The 21,563-nt window shown below is 49.4% G+C and overlaps 1 protein-coding gene across 1 annotated transcript in view; it reads left to right on the top strand.

Moving 5' to 3' along the window:
* SNTG2 (syntrophin gamma 2) overlaps positions 1 to 21,563 on the top strand; it is a 77,585-nt gene that overhangs the window by 37,306 nt on the left and 18,716 nt on the right. The window contains exons 10-12 of the mRNA XM_088837793.1: positions 1,381 to 1,508; positions 11,556 to 11,685; positions 13,865 to 13,903. Of these exons, the coding sequence (XP_088693919.1) occupies positions 1,381 to 1,508; positions 11,556 to 11,685; positions 13,865 to 13,903 (297 nt within the window). The remainder of the gene's footprint in view (positions 1 to 1,380; positions 1,509 to 11,555; positions 11,686 to 13,864; positions 13,904 to 21,563) is intronic.

Here is a 21,563-nt window from a genome sequence, read left to right as displayed (position 1 = left end):
TGCCCTGGGGATGCGCACCGTGTTCTGTCTGCCTCTCCCTGAGCCGGGACTCCTGCCTTTGTCACCAGAAACCACAGCTGCTGTAAGGATGCTTCTGGAGAGGGAGGCAGACAGGGCTGCAGCTGTCCCCTGCTGGGGGCAGGATGCTGCCGGCCCCGCCCTCAGGGCCTGGGACAGACCATCTCTGACCCTGTGGCTCATGGCACGTGTGGCTGTCACGTCTCGGAGATGGTTGTTTGCGTGGCTTCATTCAGCTTTTTGAGCATCTTCCTGACAGCTTATGGTGAACGATGTTGGATTCATGATCTCTGAAGAAGATTTAGCTTCGGGACCAGGGACCAGGCTTGATCACTTGAGAGCTTTTTGTGTAGCAGAGTTTTATTAAAGTGTAACAAGGGACAGAGAAAGCTTCTAACACAGACATCAGAAGGTGGGTGGAGAGTGCCCCCCTCACTAGACTTAGCAAGGGAGTGGTATACTTTTTCAGTTGGTTATTACAATAAATGAAAAGATGGTCTCAGGGTTGTAAAGATCTTACCAGACCCGCTACCACCATTTACATGTTAGGATGACAGAATCAGTCGGTTCTTAAGAAGGAGAAAGGTGTCTTTAAAGAGGGTGCGTTGTTGTTACAAAGTCATTGGTACAGAGTTTACGGTGAGTTGTTTTGTTGTGTAATCATCAGCTCTGGGCTTAAAAGGATGTTTTATGTGACTAAGGCTAAGGCATGTGGAAAAGAAAGTTTGTCCTTTCCTCCTCCCTGAGAGCTCTGATCCCTTCCTCTCTTCAGGGACCCTGAGCTTCGTATCCACCTAGGAATGAATTCTCACTCCCCTTTACCCCCAGGCCCCACCCCCCACCCCCCACCCCCGCTCCCTTTGGACAGACGCTGAGGGCTTTGCCGTTAGCTAATGAGCTGGGCTTGTGACTGGTCACCTGTTAGCATCTTGTCAACATTAATATGTATGAATCCCACTCTGATTTGCCCTTCCGGCTGGGGGAGGCAGCTCACAGCCTGTCTGACTCACAGCCTTCCTCAGGGCCCCAGGTTCCTCCCAATGCCAGCCTCTGCCCCCAGCCTCTTCCCTGTGACTTTTCTCTCTTTGGTGCAGTATTTTACTTAAAAAATAGATGAAGAATATAGTTTACTTTGAACTAGAAGAGCACTCGTTTCTTCCCAGAGCTCTGAGGGCGTGCGCACGCTTGCCGCGGCCGAAACGAGTTAGATTTGCGTTTGCAGCCGTGACGCTGCGCTTGCCGCGGCCGAAACGAGTTAGATTTGCGTTTGCAGCCGTGACGCTGAGGCCTGGCAGGGCCCCTCCCTTCTCTCAGTGCTCTCGACTGACCCTGTGACCCTTGACTCTCGTCTGTTCTGCACAGGCTCCATCCTCGCCTTCCTCGCCCGTAGCTAATGAACCAAAATACGAGAAGCGCTGGCTAGACGCCCTGTCACTTCCTCTGTCCATGGCCCGAGTCTCGCGGTGCAGAGCTGGAGCGGACACGTCCAGGTGTGTGACCGTGGTCTGGAGAGGGACGCGCCGATCAACCCAGAGGTGCATGTCCTTGTTGCCGGGTGGATTCAGCCTTTGCAGAAATAGTGATCATCGTCAGGATAGTCAAACACTGCCAGAGCAGGAGCCCACTTGTCAGGCGTGTGTCTGTCCAGCAGTGACTGTTGCTGTTCCCTCGTCTGAGATGTGGTCATTAGCAGAAGAAATCATATTTCCAGTTTCAGATGCGAGCAGAATTAGGCTGAGTGTAAGACTGCGCTCTCATCCAAGGTGGATCCAGTTACAGAAAAGTCCTCTCAGCAGCCCTCTGGGCCTCATTTCCCTCATTAATAAAGGGAGAAGGCTAGACCAGACCTCCATTGAACGGATGCTCGCTAGTCTGTGAGCCTGGTTGGTGAAGTAACTTCAGTCTTGTCGCTGAGGGCTGGGTGTCCGTCACTGTTTTGTGGAGAAGCTATCGTTTTCCCAGCTGAGTTAGTGCAGTGTGTCACCTATGGCTGACTGCCGTCAGGGAGGCTGAGAACCCAGCGGCTGGTGTGTTTCCTTTCTTTCTTAAGAAGGTGAGTAGAGGCTGGGTGAGCGCAGGAAGAGAGCTTGCGGTTTGGAAACAGCCCTTTCCGTGATGAAACGCACGTGCCTGTCGTGGCCGCTTTCAGGTAAATGCAAGTCTTCTGCAGGAGGAAGGCCCCCAGAAGGTCCCACCCCCTGAGTCAGCCACACGCCCCTCCTTGCCTTAGGTGTGCTGTCTCAGCCAACAGCAAACCAGAGGCTTCCCTGTGGTTTTAAGAAAGCTTGTTGTTGTTGTTTTATCACTAAGTTGTGTCCGACTCTTTGTGACCCTGTGGACTGTAGCCCACCAGGCTCCTCTGTCCATGGAATTCTCCAGGCAAGAACACTGGAGTGGGTTGCCATGCCCTCCTGCAGGGGATCTTCCCGACCCAGGGATAGCACCCATGTCTCCTGTATTAAGGCGGGTTCTTTACCAGCTGAGCCACCAGGGAAGCCCTTGACTAAAGCAAATACCAGCTCTGCTGACTCTTTTATGACTTTAATACGGGCAGGAAGGCACACAAAGTAAAACGACGAAATCTGCCTTTTATGGTTGTTTGTCAGACACACAGCAGCACTAAAGTGACGTCTGGAGGTTGAGCGGATGCTGGTCCCCCCTGCCCTGTGACCCTCTGGAAGGGAGGAGAGGACGGGCTTGCTGCCCGAAGCAGCCTGAGTTAGTTCTGTGGCTCCTGGGGACCCTTGCTGCGAGACCTGCAAGGCGCAGTTTAGAAGTTGCAAACCTAAACCAAATGCTTTTTAAAATCAAAGGCTCTCAACGACAGCCTGGGAAGGATTTTGAGGAGATCCTTTGAGTGGATAAAACAAGTGGGATAAGCAGGTCAGAGGTCAGTGCCCTGGGGATCCTGTTATTGTCCAGCTGTAGGACCAAATTGTGTCACCACCTCCTGCCTGTTCGCCTTTTCTGAAAATTCAGTTCAGTTCAGTCGCTCAGTTGTGTCCGACTCTTTGCGACTCCATGGACCACAGCACGCCAGGCCTCCCCATCCATCACCTACTCCTGGAATCCACCCAAACTCATGTCCATTGAGTTGGTGATATCATCCAACCATCTCATCTTTTGAAAGTTATTTGGCCAATAATGGTTGAGGTTGCTTGGTTTTCTGAAAGTTTTTCCTAGAGATTCTATAAAAAGCAGATACATATTTAAACCTAACATTTGAAATTTGTATTGAAATGGTAAAAGTCAGTTTTAACAGATGTGACTTTGCCCACGGGGCCTGCAGGGGTGTCTCTGGCCAGAGGGCCTCTGGCACCTGCTCGCGCTGTCAGGAGGAGGTTAGAGTCGGAGGTTCTCAGGCACAGTGGGAGCTAGGGTTTTACATAAACATCATGTCACCGTCAATGAAGGTTAAATCATTGAATGCACACAGAAAAAGGTGCTTCCGTAAGAATCTGGGGGAGAACGTCTGGATCAAAAGGAAACCAGGCGTAGAAGCAGCACCGCGTTCAGGTAGGAGGTTCGCTGGCACTCTACAGGAGAGCTGCCCTGGCGCTCCCGGAACACGTCTGCAGACACTGGGACGTGGCCTCGCAGGTCGCTGGGCAGCAGCTCGTGCTTCTGGCTACCAGGCATTTACTAACGCATTCCTCTGACTCTGTGTAGAAAAGCGTGCTTCCTAGTGGGCTGACATCTGTGAAGAAGGCAGGAGACTTCTAAGCAGGCTCTTATCTGTTTCCTGTTGCTGCGGTTAGTGCAAATTTAGCTTCAGAAGCGCACGGTGATCTTCTCACAGTCTCCACAGGCCAGCTGACGTGTGTGCTGGGGTCGCTGCAGGCTGACCTGGGGTGGGGCGGTGCTGGGTTCTCACCTGAAACCAGGTTCTCTCGGGTTGAGGGCGGCATTCGGTTCCTTGGGTTTGGCGGCGGGGTCCCATCTCCATGTGCGTTCCAGCCACGTATCTTCACACCTGTCAGGCAGGTGACCTCTTGTCCTGGGTTCCTGACTTCCTGTCTCTGACCTCCAGGCCTGATGGGAAGGACTTGAGACCACATTGGGCCAGCTGGATAATTGTCCTAATTTAAGGACAGCTGATTTCAGATCTTAAATATAGTAAGTCCCCTCTGTACAAACAAGTTCTATCTCAAGAGCAAGTTCTTAAGTATAATGTGTTCGCGTAAGTCCAACAAGTCAGCCTAGGTGCCCAGCTAACCCAGTCGGCCATATGGTGCTGTACTGTGATGTGTTTACAACACTTTTCACACAAATAATACCGAACACACACACAAATGAAGAGAACACACGCACACAAATAATACCGAACACACACACACAAATGAAGAGAACACACACACACAAATAATACCGAACACACACACAAATGAAGAGAACACACACACACAAATGAAGAGAACACACACACACAGGTTCGGTGCCTGGAGAGGTACGGCAGTGTGGTGTGTGGCTGGCAAACGGGAGCTGAATCTGGTGAGTGGGGCAGAGGGTGACTGAGGGGGCGGTAGAGCTGAAGGACCCACAGCAGCAGGAGTCGGGGTTCGAGCTGCAGTTCCACCCCCGCTGGCACTGGCGGGGTGCACGGCCACGGCTCTGAGGTTTGCAGCCTGATGGCACGCGTGCAGGAGCCTTACTGCACGTTTGCAGAGCCCCACCAGCCGCACAGCGCTCCGGGTCCGACAGAGCACCCAGGCTCAGCTGCCTGCGCTCAGAGGCTGGGCGCCCCGCCCAAGTGTCCCGTGTGTTCAGACCCAGGAACCTCGGTTCAGGAATCTGTCCGTTGAAGATGTTCTTAGCGTAGGTCTGCAGTTGCGTGTGCTCTCACGTGGTCCCCATGACGAGTCCAGTTTAGGTGCCCAGACCTGGGCTAACAAGGCGCCCAGTTAGTATCTCTATCTCAGAAGCTGAGGGGAGGGAGCATCCTCAAGAACAAGGGAAACGTGTGCTTTAGAGATGTCCGTAATTGGTCCGGCCATGGGCAGGGGACTTTAGATGCTCTGAGGCCTGGGCCTCTGGATGTGGGTCAGTGGCTTTACCCTCAGGGGGGCAGGTGGTGTGGAGGAAAGAGCGTTTGGAGGGAAGCAACTCGTATCCCGCTTCGTCTGTGGGGCTCCTGGGGCCTCGGGACCTGCACAACTCGGGCCCCCGGCCTGACAGCCCAGCGGGCGGGAGATGCGGGAGTGCTCCTCCACTTCCTAAGGTCGTTTTATGGAGAAAAATGAAAGAGCGCGCAGTTTATCAGAGCTTTTAAACTCCTTCAGAAGTGTGCTGACAGCTGTGGGTTCGTTAGTGGTTTGTAGGGTGAGGAGTGCCTGATACAGGAGCAGGGAGACAGTCTGATTCCCGCGGCATCTGCGTCCCCGCCTTCTCTGGGGAATTTGGTGCCCGAGGCGCTGCTCCTGTGGTTCTGCCCAGATGAGCCCTGCCTGGGTCTCCGGCTTCCCACTGGCCTTGAGAAGTGCAGGGAGTCCCTTTCTTTGTTCTCTTTCTAAGGGACGGAGAAGGGAGGGAACTAAACAGTGTTGGTTCTGTTTGTCCCCATCTTCCGTGTTTGTGGAAGTAACAGAGATCTGGCATCCTGTCACTGACAGTAAGACCCCGTTTGGCTGTGTCGGGAGGGTCGTTGTTTCAGAGGAAGGAGCGTGGCTGGGGGCTTCTCTGCAGCCGCACTGGGATCGGGCAGCTGAGCACACTGAACAGCGATGCTGGGAGTCAGGAGGGTCCCGCTGATGCCTGGTTTGCTTAGCAGAGGATGGCTTCATGTTTAAATGCTCGTGCCAGGCTCCTTCCTGCTTACTTGGAAATACTGAAAGCACAGCTCACTTGGTGGAGCAGAGCCGGGGAAACAGCGTCCTGGGGGCTGTAGGCGTCTCCACAAAAGGAGGGCCTTCTGCAGGGTGGCATCCTGTTGGGGGTCATAGCAGGGTCAGGAACCCAGGGCCTGCTCTGAACTGGGGCTTGGAGAGTGGGCCCCTGTGCTCATGGCTGAGCTTGCCTGATCCGGGCGAGTGCGGGTAGGGGGCTCTAGGGGCAGGGCCTGGGCAAGGCCGGCCTCGGGACAAGATTGTGACGGGCCGCGGGGGTCCTCAGCCGGCTTCATCCATCCTGCAGAGGGGGCTCTGGGGAGGAGAGCCTGCCGGAGCTGAAGAGTTACCTTCTGGTGGAATAAATAAGAAAACATGTTTAAAAATCAATTTACTATGCAAATAAAACTACAGGTTGAAAAGTGAGAGGGTATCCTGACCTATAAATCTGCTGCCAGACAACAAACTCGGCTGTTTCACAAACACGTCTATTCAGCTGCTTCAGAGTCTAACAGGCTCTTCAGTTAGATGAAAACAACATGGATTAAGTAGTTAGAAGCCTGGATCTGAATTTAGAGATAAAGGCTAATTAACAACAGTGGGGAAACGGGAGGGCAGTGTGGATAAAATGTGTGTTTTTCAAGAAGGACCCGTTCAGGGCACTCACTCCCCCGCGCGGATTACACTGTTTTGGGAAGGCCGTGTTTTCAGCCAGTACTTCAGCTTCCCCTGGTGGATGAATCAAAGGAGGGCCCTGAGGCAGAGCCGGGTGTGGCCTCTGCTTCCCAAGGGCTCCTGCTAGGATATTACACTGGGTCAGCGGCATCTGTTAGAATGGGAGTGTCCAGGGGCTTGAAAGTTTTGCCTCATAGAACTGAAAGCCTTCAAAGGCTCATTAGTGCCTCCTGGACACAGAAATCCTGATGGAAAGATAAAGGAGATGGGGAGAAAGGCGTGTTTGTGTCTAGTTTCCCTAGCTACAGACTCAAACTAGAGGTTCTATTCAAAACAGTTGTGAAAAGAAGGCTTCAGGACTTAGCGGTGCCAGCGATTTGAGCTACCCATGAATCTGTCAGAACGTGTTCTGTTGTGTGATGCTGAATTATTTCTCTCTTCTTGATTTACAGTATTTTGAATTTTGTTCAAAGTAATTTCAATCATTATGCACAGTGGAATTTTCAAAGGCGTGATTAATTTAGGAAGAGTTTAGGAGCGTACGGAAGATGATGAGTCAGGTTCTGCACACACGTTTGCAAGCACAGAGCTGGTTGTCCGGCCTGCTTGCTGCCGTCCCTGTGTGCTGGATGCAGTTCTTTGCCTATGATTACGTGCCCAAGTGTGCCGGGCACGGGCTCTCCCTCAGCCCACCTCACCACTGCCCCGTGCCTGCGGGAAGCCCTTCAGGTGCCCGTGTTCAGAGGGTGCACCCTGGCTTGGGGGACAGTGGTTCTGCGTCCGTGGGCCATGGGACTGGGGAGGGGGGAGCCTTGCACATCTAGAGGCGTGTTCTCCAGCATTAACTCACACTCTTGCACACCTGCTCCGTGCAGCGCTGGGTATCTGGAGGGCGGGGTGGGGAGGTGGGAAGGATGAGCAAACCCAGGAGTCCATGCTCTCTGGAAGTTTCCTGTCCATCAGGAATGCAGGGCCTGAGGTCAGAGCAGAGAGAGACCTGCCTGAGGTGGTTTGCCTCCCTTTCCTTCAGCGGGACCCTGGGAGGGGCCCCACCATCTGGCTGGGACCGGCTGCCCCATCGGTCAGCCCCCTGCTCCCTGACGGGCTGGGGCTCGGAGAACTCAGGCCTGGGCTCAGGACAAGGGTGATGGGGAGATAAGTTGGCCTTTGGGGCAGCACGAAGGGGAAACTATCTGTTTTTTTCTGAATTTGGTGAACTTGGGTGGTGTGGTGCCGGAATTTTCCAGTAACAGTGGCTTTTTAATAAACACACTGGTGCAGGGAGAAGGGCGCCTGCATTTAGATTGGGTCTTTGTTAATATTTCATGTGCGTCCTTGGAGCTGCCGCTGCATGGTGGGAAAAGTAGAAAATCTCCCTCTGGCTTCCGTGAAAAAATACCACCCACGCCACAGAGGCAGGCCTGAAGTGTGACGTGTGAATGACATTTCGGAGATGTTTTTCAAATTCTGAGGAATATATCCATTTTTTTTCCTCTCATTTTGGCTAGTGAATATTCATAACTCTTGATGTGAGTAAACAGATACCAACCTCTCTGCTTCCTGGGCCTGAGGGCTTCAAGTTCATCAGAGCAGAGACACTGCGGTAGGCCGCTCCCCCTGGACACCGTCTGGCTATAATGGGATGGGACTGGCCGGGGCCAGAGGGCCTAGGTGGCCATGGGCCGCGACTCGTGGGTCAGCGGTTCTGCGGGTCATTTTGGAATGGGCCAGAGGGCCTAGGTGGCCGTGGGCCGCGCCTCGTGGGTCAGCGGTTCTGCGGGTCAAATGGGCCAGAGGGCCTAGGTGGCCGTGGGCCGCGCCTCGTGGGTCAGCGGTTCTGCGGGTCATTTTGGAATGTCGAGTGTATTCACTCTTTAAACGAAAGAACACGCGACAAGTGTGTTCAGCAAAGGTGATGTGTAACTCTGAGTTCTTTTTCTCCAGTGTTGCAGCTTTGATGGCCAGTCAAGTCGGGCGCTGCTGGAGTTCCCCGGCACAGCCGAAGGAGGTGTCGGAGGGGGGTTGTTGCTGTGGGACACAGACAGGTGTCCAGGGCCGTGAATCACCGGGCTGTGCTATGTGGTCCTGGAGCCGGCCTAGCGGAGGTGTTGGTGCAGAGCTTCTCAGCAGGGACGGAGGGAGCGGCCTCGGGGCGGGGGGCTGGCTTCTGCACTGGGGAGCAGCAGCAGGATACTGGGGGTGCCCCCGTGAGAGCCAGTGTGCTGGCGGTGTCTGTAGAGAAGCGGGGAGGGGGTGTGAAGGGGCAGGATTAGACCCAGACTGCTCCTCCTCCAAGCGCAGAGCTGACGCGATATCAGACTCCCAGTTTCTCAATCTCCTGATAAGTTAAGATGCATGAACGTTTAAACTTACTGGAATAGATTTCTTTTCTTAGCCAGAAACTGAATTGTTTCAATCCCTACAGTATGGAACTGTCTTCCTAGATTTCTCTTTGAAAATCAGACTTTCTCTGCAAGGATGAGGAAATCCTGGAAGGGGTAGACTTTTCCAAAAGCACACGGGCACAGTCCATCCTCCCCTTGTCTGGACTTGGCTGCTCCCTGGGAACTCAGGCACCAAACACGCTGCCTTCTCTGGGTGTAGGTTTTACTGCTGATCTTTAAAAGCTGATGTGTGAGCTCACAGAGCAGCTGAGTCCTGAGCAGTGGGTACTCTGCGATTTCTAGTTCTGACCATGACCTTGACCATGTGGTTAAAACACTGAGACTCCTGAGCAGATGCTATGACCGTAGAACCGTGAGGCAGGTTCCAGCTGTGCACGGCGGAGAGGGTGGGACTTGCAGGGGAGCCTGAGCGCCACACGAGTGGAACGTGGAGAGGAGAAAACCTCAGAGCTGATCAGGAGACTTCTCCGTCCATTATTCGAGCAGGCATACACACGATTTGTGCAACAGACTCTCTTTGGCGTCACTTTTATAACAATAAGCCAGAAAGTGCATTTTCTTGTCATACTTTGTTGGTGTGTTGGCGTCTGTCATCAGCATTGACGCCAACACTTCCACTGTTTCTGCTCGTGTAGCTTTAACTGTACCGCCTTCCTTGGCAGATAGCCTCATCAAGCTGCAGTGTTTGCGTAGGAGCTGCGGGTTTACTGGAGTCATATTCATCATCCTGCGTGTTCCTCCCAGAATTTCCGTTTCTAGTGCAGTTGGCATTTTGAAGCCCGTCATGTGGACGGGACTCCCAGAGCTTAGGTGTCTGCTTGTCTCATGGAGCTGAAGCATAGACATGCTGGGATTCAAAACTCACCCCTTTTCCTCAGAGAGCCGACTGTCTACACCCGGTGCCCAGGTGTTTGCTGGAGCCCTTTTTCAAACTAGGAACAACCCCTGTGTTGAGTGTTTTCTAGCATGAGAGGGTTTTGGATTTTGCCAAGTGCTTTTTCTTCACCTGTTGAGATGATTGTGTGATTTTTAAAAATTCTGTTGCTATGATGTATGACATTAATTTCCAAGTGTCAAACCAACCTTGAGTTCCTGGGGTAAACCCCATTGATTATGGTATATAATTCTTAATAGATGTTCCTAGATTGAGTTTACTAGTATTTCATGGAGACTTGATTTTCATCTATATTCAAAACAGATATTACTCTGTAGTTTTCTTCTGATGACCTGTGGTTTTGGTATCAAGGTAACTAAGTTGAAACTGTTCTGTTCTGTTTGGGGGAGAGTGTGAATAACTGCTATTAATCCCTCTCGGAATGCTTTGTAGACCTCAGTGGGAAAGCCATCTGGGCCTCAACTTTTCTATTTGGTTAGTGTGGGGTTAAAAATTGAGTCTCTACACTTGTAATATTTTCAGATTTCTTCCTAAATCAGCTTATGTAGTTGAATCGCTCAAGGATTTGTCCGTTTTCATCTAATTTCCCTCATTTAGTGACAAATAGTTGTTCGTATAATTTCTTTGTAATCCTTTTTGTTTCTGTAATGCTGATGGTAATAGTTCCACTTTCACTTTGCATTCTAGTATTTTGAGTCTTCTTTCTTTTTCCCTTGGTCCGTATAGCTAAAAGTTTATCAGTTTTGCTATTCTTCTTAAAGAACCAGATTTTGTTCACACTGCTTTTCTCTTCTCTGCTTCATTAATTCCAGCCAATCTTCACTGTTTTCTTCCTTCTGCTTTCACTGTATTTAGTTTGCTCCTCATCTGTATGTATATACACATATATATTCAAAATTACTAAAGAAATGCAAATGGTTAATTAGAAGATATTCTCTAATATAAAAAAAGCAGAAAAAGAGGAACAAAACTTACATGAGACACACGGAAAATGAAAAGTTAAATGGCAGACATAAGTCTAATGATACCAATAATAAAGTTATATTTGAATGATCAAATAACCCAATTAAAAGGTAAAATTTTCAGACTAAATAGAAAAAACAAGATCTTCAAGGACACAATTTAGATACAGATAAAGAAAAGATGAGTAAGATATCGTAAACAGTGAACACAGAAAGATGGAGTGGTTGTAGCCGTGCCTTACGAAATAGAATTTTAAACTAAGACTGTTATTAGAAATGAAGAGGAGGGGGTATTTTTTAAAGATAAATGTTTAAATCATCAGGAAGATATAACAATTAATAAAACTATATGTGCACCTAAACAGAACACAAGGATACATGAAGCTATAACGGACAGTACTGAAGGAGAAACAGTTCAGCAGTAATGGTGGGAAGCCTCAGTGCCCCAGCTTTACCGGTGGATGGAAAAGCCGGGCAGAACCTCAAGAAGAAACTGGGCTCCAACAGAACCATAAGCCAAACAGACCCAGTGACGTTTGGAGAGCCTCCCTCAGCAGGAGGAGTGGGGATTGTAGGGTCTGAACTTAATTTCAGTATATCTGCCCAGGGTACTGAGACAGGTTAGTTTAAGCCCACAGCTTGAGCTGTGCCTCCCGTGGTGGCAGCGTGGCGTTGCTGAGCAGGGCTGATGGGGGCTGGTGACAGCACCGCCCCCTGCCAGACCTGAGGCCCCAGGCCCCAGGGCCTCCTCCCAGCCTCTCTTCTCTTCCTCCTTCAGGTCCAGCGCGATCCAGGTGCAGGCCCTGGATGGGGTGAGCTCGGGGCCCCTCCAGTTTCACACAGCCCAGGAGCGTGCCGACTGGCTGAGGGCGGTGTCAGCCAACATCGGTGATCTGATGCTGCAAAATGTGAGCGTAGAGACGGTCCCCTCTCCCTGTGTTTGCTTTTCAGTCCATGGAAATAGTCACGACTCTTTGTTAGTTAAGATTAACCCTGAAACAGTCGGTCATAACATTAAACAGAAGCACGTACTTTTAAAGAAAGCTTTTATTTGGCGGATAATTGCTTTACAATATTGTGATGGTTTCTGCCGTTCGTTGACAGGAATCAGCCACAGGCATCCATGTGTCTCCTCCCTCTTGAACTTCCCTCCCCTCTCACCCCACCCGCCAGGTTGCACAGAGCACTGTTCACAGTAGCTAGGACATGGAAGCAACCGAGATGTCCGTCGAGAAATGGGCGGATAAAGAAGTTGTGGTGCGTACATGCAATGGAGTATTTCTCAGCTGTAAAAAGAACACATTTGAGTCAGTTCTAGTGATGTGGATCAACCTAGAGCCTGTGATCGAGACAGAAGTGAATCAGAAAGAGAAGAACAAATACTGTACAATTTCAACAAATCGAATCTCAGAAAAAGTGAATGATTAAGTCACCTGAAAGTCTCCCGGGGTGAGAGGAGAGGCGAGTCAGGCCTCGGACGCTTCACCTCGGCCTGGTCTCTTCTCTCTTCCTTTCCGTGTACCTGCACAGCAGTCTCTCTGAACATACACTTTTATATGTTCTCTATCCAAATGCACTGATGTAATCTGACATGTATTTGGGGAACCCAACTCGATAAGAGATGTAATTTTCCAAAACATGGAGGAAGCTTGCAAAGAGGCACGGCCACCAGATATTCTCAGCGGCTCACTGCAGGTCCCCAGGAGGGAACAGCTCCTGTCTCCTTGAATGGCCCGATGATGATCAAGGTCCATATTGAACTAAATAGATGTATACTGAAACCACATGGGGTGGGAGCAGCGCGTGAATCAAGTCCGAGGTTCCTTAGAGCACCCCATACCCTGGCGGTTAGGTCATGGCCACAGCTGCGGGCGCTCACGGGAGGACCAGCCCTTGGCCGAAGGTGGCCGTGCACCAGTCTCGTGGTCCTCAGTCCCCACTGGGTGACTTGCCCCACTGCCCACATTCGCACCCCCGGGCCTGCTCTGGTCCAGGCCAGCTGGGGGCAGGGGGGGCCTGGGTGTCCTGATGCCCGCGGCGTGAGGGGAGGGCTTGCAGCCTCTGCTGCGGCCCTGTTTCTCTCACTCCTGACTTGTTCCTGGAAGCTGCCCAACGCTGGTTGCCTGAGCACTTTGAAATACCAGTGAAGCAGAAATGCGTGAGATTTCTATTCCAAGGACCTCAGGGACTCTCAGCTACACAGGAGGTACCATGTGTGTGCCAAGTTGCTTCAGTCGCGTCTGACTCTGTGCTGTGCTATGGACCGTAGCCCACCAGCCTCCTCTGTCCATGGGATTCTCCAGGAAAGAATACTGGAGTGGGTTGCCATTCCCTCTTCCAGGGCATCTTCCTGACCCAGGGGTCAAACCTGTATCTCTTAAGTCTCCTGCATTAGCAGGTGGATTCTTTACCTCTAGTGCCACCTGGGAAGCCCACCAGACCCTCTCTAAGACCTCAGTTTTCCAACTTGACATTTGATTTCAAGGGTATCTGGGTGGATAAAAGGCAAAGAGAAGGCAAAGGTGGTGGCAGCTTGGTATTTGCAGAAGCACTGGGCTCCATATGAATCTTGCACATTGGGCTGCTGGGCAGGGCAGAGGGAAGGAAACCTGAACACTGAGAGCCAGAACTGCAGATGCAGAGCCCCATTGCCGCGGCAGCCTTGACCGTTCGGCTCTCCTGGACCTTCCTATCCTCGCTGGTTGGATTTTGCAGGATTGCTGGGAGAATCGGGGAAGGAGGGAGTGTGAAATGTGAAGCTGTAGTCACCTGAGATGTGTGCAGAAGTCATTTCCCCAGTTTTTCAGACGTTGAAATGTAAGCTTCTGCTGCCCCATAGCTTCTCTTACATAAAGTGCCAATAATTGAGAAACAGGAGAGCCGGCGTGCTGGTCTTGGGTGTCCTATTATGAGACTCGCTGCCACACATTCCTCTGTGCTCTGGTTTGGTTTTCAGGAAGGAAAAGCATAAAAGAAACTTACTTCTGGGGACACTTCATGCAGCTAATTAATTTCAGTTGCCAATTAAGTTGAATAATTATGCCATTAATAAAATTATACTGACTCCTTGCTTCCCTCTCTCTACAGATGAAAATGGCAAATAAATGCTGTTCTCCTTGTGACCAGGTAGGATTTGTGGTTTTCATGTTGATCATGCAATGTCTCCAAAAGTTGCCTCTTTCTGTTTTTGAAATCTGATTTGGAAATTTTGACAGAAGCATTAGCACACGAGTGATGACGTTGCGGTCCTCACCTTCAGGGTTAACTCCACAAAGCTGCTTGTTTTCCTGGAGATTGCGTGGCAGGAACCGTCCTACCTGAGGGTGCCAGATTACCAGTGAGTAATCTAGAGGCGCCTACATTTTATGAAGGGGTCATCAGGTGACGCCCCAGATGTGACTGTGGAGGCTGCGAGGGGTTTGACGGCTGAGACCAGTCTGTATGGCTCGGAATCGCCAGCATCGTGTAATTTTCTTGGCTACCTTCTTCATTGGGAGGTTTTGTTCTGGGAGGCCTTTGACAGGGCAAGTGCTGCTGCAGCGGGGGTGGGAGGAGAGCATCGCCCTGCCCCAGCGTGCAGGCCTTTGTTCTCCTGGAGGAGGTGCTGTTCGCATCTGGACCAGGGTCACTGCAGCCCCACCTCTTCAGGAACCCTCAGCCCATTCCTTCCAAGAGCAAAGTCCAGCTTATAATATACCCGGTTTTCTGACTCAAGGACAGCTCACTTACTAGGCCTGTAAGTACTTAGTTGTATATCAGATGAATAAACTTTGAAGTCACTACATTCTTTTTCTATTTCCTTTTTGATAAAGTCGTAGTTTAAGCTGTAAGTGGGAATTTTTAAAATGGAGAGTGCATGAGCTTTCCATAGCTCTCACAGGTTTGAGGAAGTATTCATTGTAGTCTCAAGTCAAGAAAACAAAAGGAATGTGTACAGTTTGCTTTAAATAGTGCTGAGGGATAAAGTTTGAATTCAGAATGGAAGGCGAGTAAATACCTGCCAATCAAATATTTACTGAAAAATAGGGAATTAGGATCATGTCTTTGGGGGCTGGAGGAGACGGGGACGGCAGAGAATGAGATGGCTGGATGGCATCACCGACTCTGTGGACATGAGTTTGAGTGAACTCCGGCAGTTGGTGATGGACAGAGAGGCCTGGAGTGCTGTGATTCATGGGGTCACGGAGAGTCGGATACAACTGAGCAACTGAACTGAACTTAAACTAAACCCCTGTAGACAACATTTTTAAATTGGAAAAGAGACAGAGAAAAATTCTTCTTTTATTTCTTGTAATATTGTTTCTAAATTTATGAAGAACTATTTTTGTTTACGGGCTTCCCGGGTGGCTCAGGGGTAAGGAACCCTCCTGCCAATGCAGGAGATGTGGGTTCAATCCCTGGGTCAGGAAGATCCCCTGGAGGAGGAAATGGCAACCCACTCCAGGATTCTTGCCTGGAGAATTTCGTGGACAAAGGAGCCTGGCAAGCTACACAGTCCATGGGGTCACAAAGAGTTGGGCTTGACTTAGTGACTAAACAGCAACAACAAAAGCTTTGTTTACACAGCTAAATGAGAGCGGTTAGCTGTTCAGCTAGTGACAGTCCCATAAACGTCTGAGTTAATGTAGGGCTCTCTCCATGTCGTCACACGTAGAACGGGGTCTTCCCGCTGTACTTTGTGCTCCAAGACGTTTCTCTTGGACTTTTCCCCCGGGACGCACCTCCCCCTAGTTCACACTTAAAGTCTGTCTTCTTGAGGCTGAAACCAGCCTCTGCATCCCAAGACTGAGTTAAATCTCGAAGACAGGGTTTTGGGTGAAGTAGGAAAGAACAGCTCTATTGCTTTGCCCAGCAAAGGGGGCCACAGCAGGCTTGTGCTCTCAGAACTGTGTGCCCCCCTGGGGGTGGGGGGTGGGCCATGGGGCGTCTCCTCGTCCAGGTGGGAGTGCTGATCAGTGTCCCAGCCCGTGCAGGGCCCGCGTCACTTCGGTCCAGAGACCATCTGGCATCAGGTGGTCTTGTGATGGGCTTCAGTTGTTCCTAGAATGGACACCTTCTCTCTGGAATGCAGAGGGCTTCATCAGGTAGTTAACATCTTCCATCTGGTGGGGCTTTCGTTCTTCAGAAGAGCTCACAATACCACTCTGTGTGTCCTCTAAGGGTATGGCAGGACCCTCCCCCAAGGATGCCCTTCTGGTTCTCCACCGCCTCTCCCGTGTCTCCACATCCTGTCCCGTCCCTGATTAGCAACTGCTGCGACCTGCCCTTTGGAACTCAGGGAAGGTCCCCGAGGCTGAATGAAGCCTATTCCCCACAAGTGAGAGATGGGGGACATGGAAGGGCTTTTGTGTCCAGGAGCCCCGTGGGGCCTACGTGGTTTTAGGACCGCGGAGAGCGTGCCCTCCAGGAGCCCCTCCCTCCAGCTGCTCCGTGTCCTGTCAGGGACGCCATCCTCTCCAGGACTTTCCAAACACGTCACGTGTGGTCGGCGGTCTGGAAACACGCACATGAGTGCCCATTACGCTCAGAACACGCAGCTTCCGCAGGACTGGAACCTGACGTATTTGAGGACACTGCGTTCTTGTGGCTGTGCTTGATTGCCTGGAAGGTTGAAAAGAGCACCCATCTAGAAATCAAAACATGTTTTGTTTTACTTAGAAATTAACTCTTCTTTCTCAGTGAATCACGCGAGAGAGCCATGAACTGGTTCACGGAAAGTTAAAACCATCTGAGGGGCAAAACTCCCAGCACAAGGGACATGAAATGAGTTAGGTTTCAATGGCCTCCTGAGCAGTGGAGTAATTTTGCAATGGTTTTATCTTAGTGAAATTTTATCACATATTAAGCCACGTTTGTATGATGTCAGTTTTGGTGGTCTTATATGAATAAAACCTGGATTCTGATCCCACTAGTCAAGGCAATGGTTTTTCCCGTGGTCATGTATGGATGTGAGAGTTGGACTGTGAAGAAAGCTGATCGCCGAAGAATTGATGCTTTTGAACTGTGGTGTTGGAGAAGACTCTTGAGAGTCCCTTGGACCACAAGGAGATCCAACCAGTCCATCCTGAAGGAGATCAATCCTGGATGTTCATTGGAGGGACTGATGCTAAAGCTGAAACTGCAATACTTTGGCCACCTCATGCGACGAGTTGACTCACTGGAAAAGACTCTGATGCTGGGAAAGGTTGGGGGCGGGAGGAGAAGGGGACGACAGAGAATGAGATGGCTGGATAGCATCACCGACTCTGTGGACATGAGGTTGAGTGTACTCCGAGAGTTGGTGATGGACAGGGAGGCCTGGCGTGCTGTGATTCATGGGGTCGCGGAGAGTCGGACACGACTGAGCGACTGAACTGAACTGAACTGAATCCCTTCTCTGGTGATGTAGTTGGAACAAATGAATATCTGAGCCCCAGTTTCTTAATCTATGAAATAAGACAGTGGTAATGGGTAACAACAGACTGGTTCCAAATAGGAAAAGGAGTGCATCAAGGCTGTATATTGTCACCTTGCTTATTTAACTTATATGCACAGTACATCATGAGGAACGCTGGGCTGGAAGAAGCACAGGCTGGAATCAAGATTGCTGGGAGAAATATCAATAATCTCAGATATGCAGATGACACTACCCTTATGGCAGAAAGTGAAGAGGAACTCAAAAGCCTCTTGATGAAAGTAAAAGAGGAGAGTGAAAAAGTTGGCTTGAAGCTCAACATTCAGAAAACAAAGATCATGGCATCTGGTCCCATCACTTCATGGGAAATAGATGGAAAAACAGTGGAAACAGTGTCAGACTTTGTTTTTTTGGGCTCCAAAATCACTGCAGATGCTGATTGCAGCCATGAAATTAAAAGAGGCTTACTCCTTGGAAGGAAAGTTATGATCAACCTTGATAATATATTAGAAAGCAGAGACATTACTTTGCCAACAAAGGTCCGTCTAGTCAAGGCTATGGTTTTTCCCGTGGTCATGTATGGATGTGAGAGTTGGACTGTGAAGAAAGCTGATCGCCGAAGAATTGATGCTTTTGAACTGTGGTGTTGGAGAAGACTCTTGAGAGTCCCTTGTACTGCAAGGAGATCCAACCAGTCCTTTCTAAGGGAGATCGATCCTGGGTTTTCATTGGAAGGACTGATGCTAAAGCTGAAACTGCAATACTTTGGCCACCTCATGTGACTAGTTGACTCACTGGAAAAGACTCTGATGCTGGGAAGGGTTGGGGGCGGGAGGAGAAGGGGATGACCGAGAATGAGATGGCTGGATGGCATCACCAACTCTGTGGACATGAGTTTGAGTGAACTCCGGGAGTTGGTGATGGACAGGGAGGCCTGGCGTGCTGTGATTCATGGGGTCGCAGAGAGTTGGACACGACTGAGCGACTGAACTGACTGAATGGGTAATCTAACGTGTTTTTTTTAAGTCTTAATATTTCTGTATAACTTTGAATTTACTCAAGGGCTGGATTCGATTATCTAGAAAGAAACGTTAGAGATGAGCCTCACTGTGCAGGGCTAAAGAGAGCTGAACCCCGCCCTGATATGCCAAGTTTTCAGTAGAGGACTGTTTCACATTTCTCCAAAAGCTGAACATTTTGTGTGCATGATAGGAGTTTAGATTTATGATGTTGGACCCTATTTTAAAAAGGAAAGATTTTTTTTTCTCATTTTTAGCAATTAATCATTGATTTTGGAAGGTAGTAAAGATAATATTTGAATAAGCATGAAAAAATAAAGACATTTGACAACGACTGAAATTGACACATGAAAACACAAGAAAACAGACCTGGAAGGATCGTAAGAAAGACATAGAATATAGAATTTTAGACTTTTATGTCTGGCAAATAAAATGACTAATTGTCATCCGACCTAAAAGTAATAGTAAGATGACAGGAGCAAATGTAGAATGGTCCCAGGAAATCCAGCACACATGATCACCCTGCCCAAATATCAAGAATCTATCTTACAAAGTAAATTTCTTCTGAAAAACCTCACTTACAGTGGATACCTTAATCAGCAAAACCAAAAGAAGCCTAAATAACTCAAGGTATTCGAGCTTCTGTGAAAAGGAAGAGACTAGTTGTATAGTTATTACCTGATGGGTGTTTAACTATTTTGACTCAGTCAAGTGAAAAAACAAAGAAAAAGAATTTTCTATAAAAATGAAATCAGAAAAGATAAAAATATGCTCCTTTATTTTAATGGTTATATACCCTTAATTTAATACCATCAGGTAGGTGTTCATAAAATTATATTTTTATTTCTTGGAATATGTAATAAGTCATTAGAAAGTTCACAATACAAAAGATAAAATTCGCTTTTCTTAAAATTATTTATTCACTGCATTACCTAAGGAAGAGTCATAGAGCGGCCAATGTTCCCAGTAATAGCTCAGTGATGACTTATTTCTTCGCTAATTAATCCAGGCGGAGTTAAATTATACATGGAGCTGCATTAACTCCACATCCAGTTCACAGGTGTGTCAGGTTATTAACAGTGTGCGTCACCGTCTTTGCTGGAAGACGAGCTCCTAGTTTGCTCCTCGATGTGTAACTCCTGTTGGACACGCGCCCCGCACTGTATCAACCAAACAAGGGAGGAAAAGCAGCAACCTGAAAGGCTGCCGCAGCCTGGGGGTCACACCCGCCGGCCTGGAGCGGAGGGGCTCCCACAGCTGGTGCCCATGTCTCCAGAGAGACAGGGCGGCTCTTGGGGAATCAGAGGGGGGCTCCGTCCCCAACACGCTGTCCTCACGAGAAGAGCGCTTGCTGCTGCTCTGCTGGAAACAGTCCCAGCTTGTCCAAGTCAGCCTGAAAGTTACACATTCCGCTTCCTGCTCACCCGTGGTCCATCTGAAAAGGGACTGTATCCACGCCTCATCTATCCAGCTACCTATCCATGCTTGGCCGTCTGTCGCCTATCTATGGATCTAGTCATCCATCCATCCACCCATCCACAGCTGTCTTATCTGTCTGCCTATTGATGTATTTTCATGTCTGGGTATTCAGCTCTGTCGTAAGCTAGTTCCCCCATATCAGGCTCCAGCGTATCATCCACCTCTTGTGGGACCTACATCGCCACCTCTGAGTATTTCATGAAGAGAAAGATGATTGTTGGAGACTTGGCAGCATTTGAATATATGATTGAAAAGTAAAGGAAAAACCAACAGAGTTTTTCCTCCCTACAGGCAAAAGAATTACATGGCATCTGGTCCCATCACTTCATGGGAAATAGATGGAAAAACAGTGGAAACAGTGTCAGACTTTATTTTTTTGGGCTCCAAAATCACTGCAGATGCTGATTGCAGCCATGAAATTAAAAGACGCTTGCTCCTTGGAAGGAAAGTTATGACCAACCTTGATAGTATATTAAAAAGCAGAGACATTACTTTGCCAACCAAGGTCCGACTAGTCAAGGCAATGGTTTTTCCCGTGGTCATGTATGGATGTGAGAGTTGGACTGTGAAGAAAGCTGATCGCCGAAGAATCGATGCTTTTGAACTGTGGTGTTGGAGAAGACTCTTGAGAGTCCCTTATACTGCAAGGAGATCCAACCAGTCCATTCTAGAGGAGATCAATCCTGGATGTTCATTGGAGGGACTGATGCTAAAGCTGAAACTGCAATACTTTGGCCACCTCATGCGACGAGTTGACTCACTGGAAAAGACTCTGATGCTGGGAAAGGTTGGGGGCGGGAGGAGAAGGGGACGACGGAGAATGAGATGGCTGGATGGCATCACCGACTCTGTGGACATGAGGTTGAGTGTACTCCGGGAGTTGGTGATGGACAGGGAGGCCTGGCGTGCTGTGATTCATGGGGTCGCGGAGAGTCAGACACGACTGAGCGACTGAACTGAACTGAACTGATGTAGGTCCCTTATATATGTGTAGGTCCCTTATGTATGTGTAGGTCCCTTATGTATATGTAGGTCCCTTACATATGTACACGAATTACTTTGTCTCCCCTGCCCCTTTGAGATCCGAGCTGAAGCTTGGTCTGCTAGGGGTCCTCAGCAGAGGAAATGTGTGTCTGGAGTCTTAGGGACCCTAACTCCATGTTGCTAGAGACCCGCCAAGGGCTGTTTTATTTCTGTGACTTCGTTTTCCTTCTGAATGGTGTTTATTTTTTGGTCTTACCAGCCTTTACTAAATTAGTAGTTTGAAAAGAATCTGGGTCAGATTCCTGGTTTTTGAGATAGCAGGTTTTTGAGCTTGCTAGTGACTTAAAGATTTGCAATAATTGGAGAAGGGGGTGACAGAGGATATGCTGGTTAGATGGCATCACTGACTCAATGGACATGAGTTTGAGCAAGCTTCAGCAGACGGTGAAGGACAGGAAGCCTGGCGTGCTGTGGTCTGTGGGGTCACAAAGGGCCGGACACGGCTGAGGCGACTTAGCACGCACACACAGCGACAGTGAAGAGTCACTCACGCTTTCTTTCAAGAAATTTTAAGGAACAAGCCCTCCTTGCCAGTCGTGGGTGTGGCGCAGGTACAGACAAAGGTGGGCCTCGTCCTCAGAGGGCGTGAGGTCCAAGGCAGACGTAGAGGGACGTGGGATAAGACGCCCCGGGAAGACGCCCCGGGTCTTGCCTTAGCTTATTGCTAAACCCATGCACTCAATTCTTAAGTTGCGTGACTGTCTCCATTAACCTTTTTCATCATATTCTGACTTGTGACAGTTGGCATCGTGTGTCACTAGACTCTAATATTGTTGTGTTATGTTCACTGTTGAAAGTCGAGCTATAAAGAAACAGTCATTTCTCCCACGTGTCTTAATGAAATGTTTAC

The sequence above is a fragment of the Moschus berezovskii genome, chromosome 7 (genome assembly GCF_049115385.1).
Source record: "Moschus berezovskii isolate FMDL1 chromosome 7, NW_MosBer_1.0, whole genome shotgun sequence".
NCBI lineage: Eukaryota > Metazoa > Chordata > Mammalia > Artiodactyla > Moschidae > Moschus > Moschus berezovskii.
The sequence above is the reverse complement of the archived record's forward strand: the minus strand, read 5'-3'. Positions and strand labels throughout refer to the sequence as shown.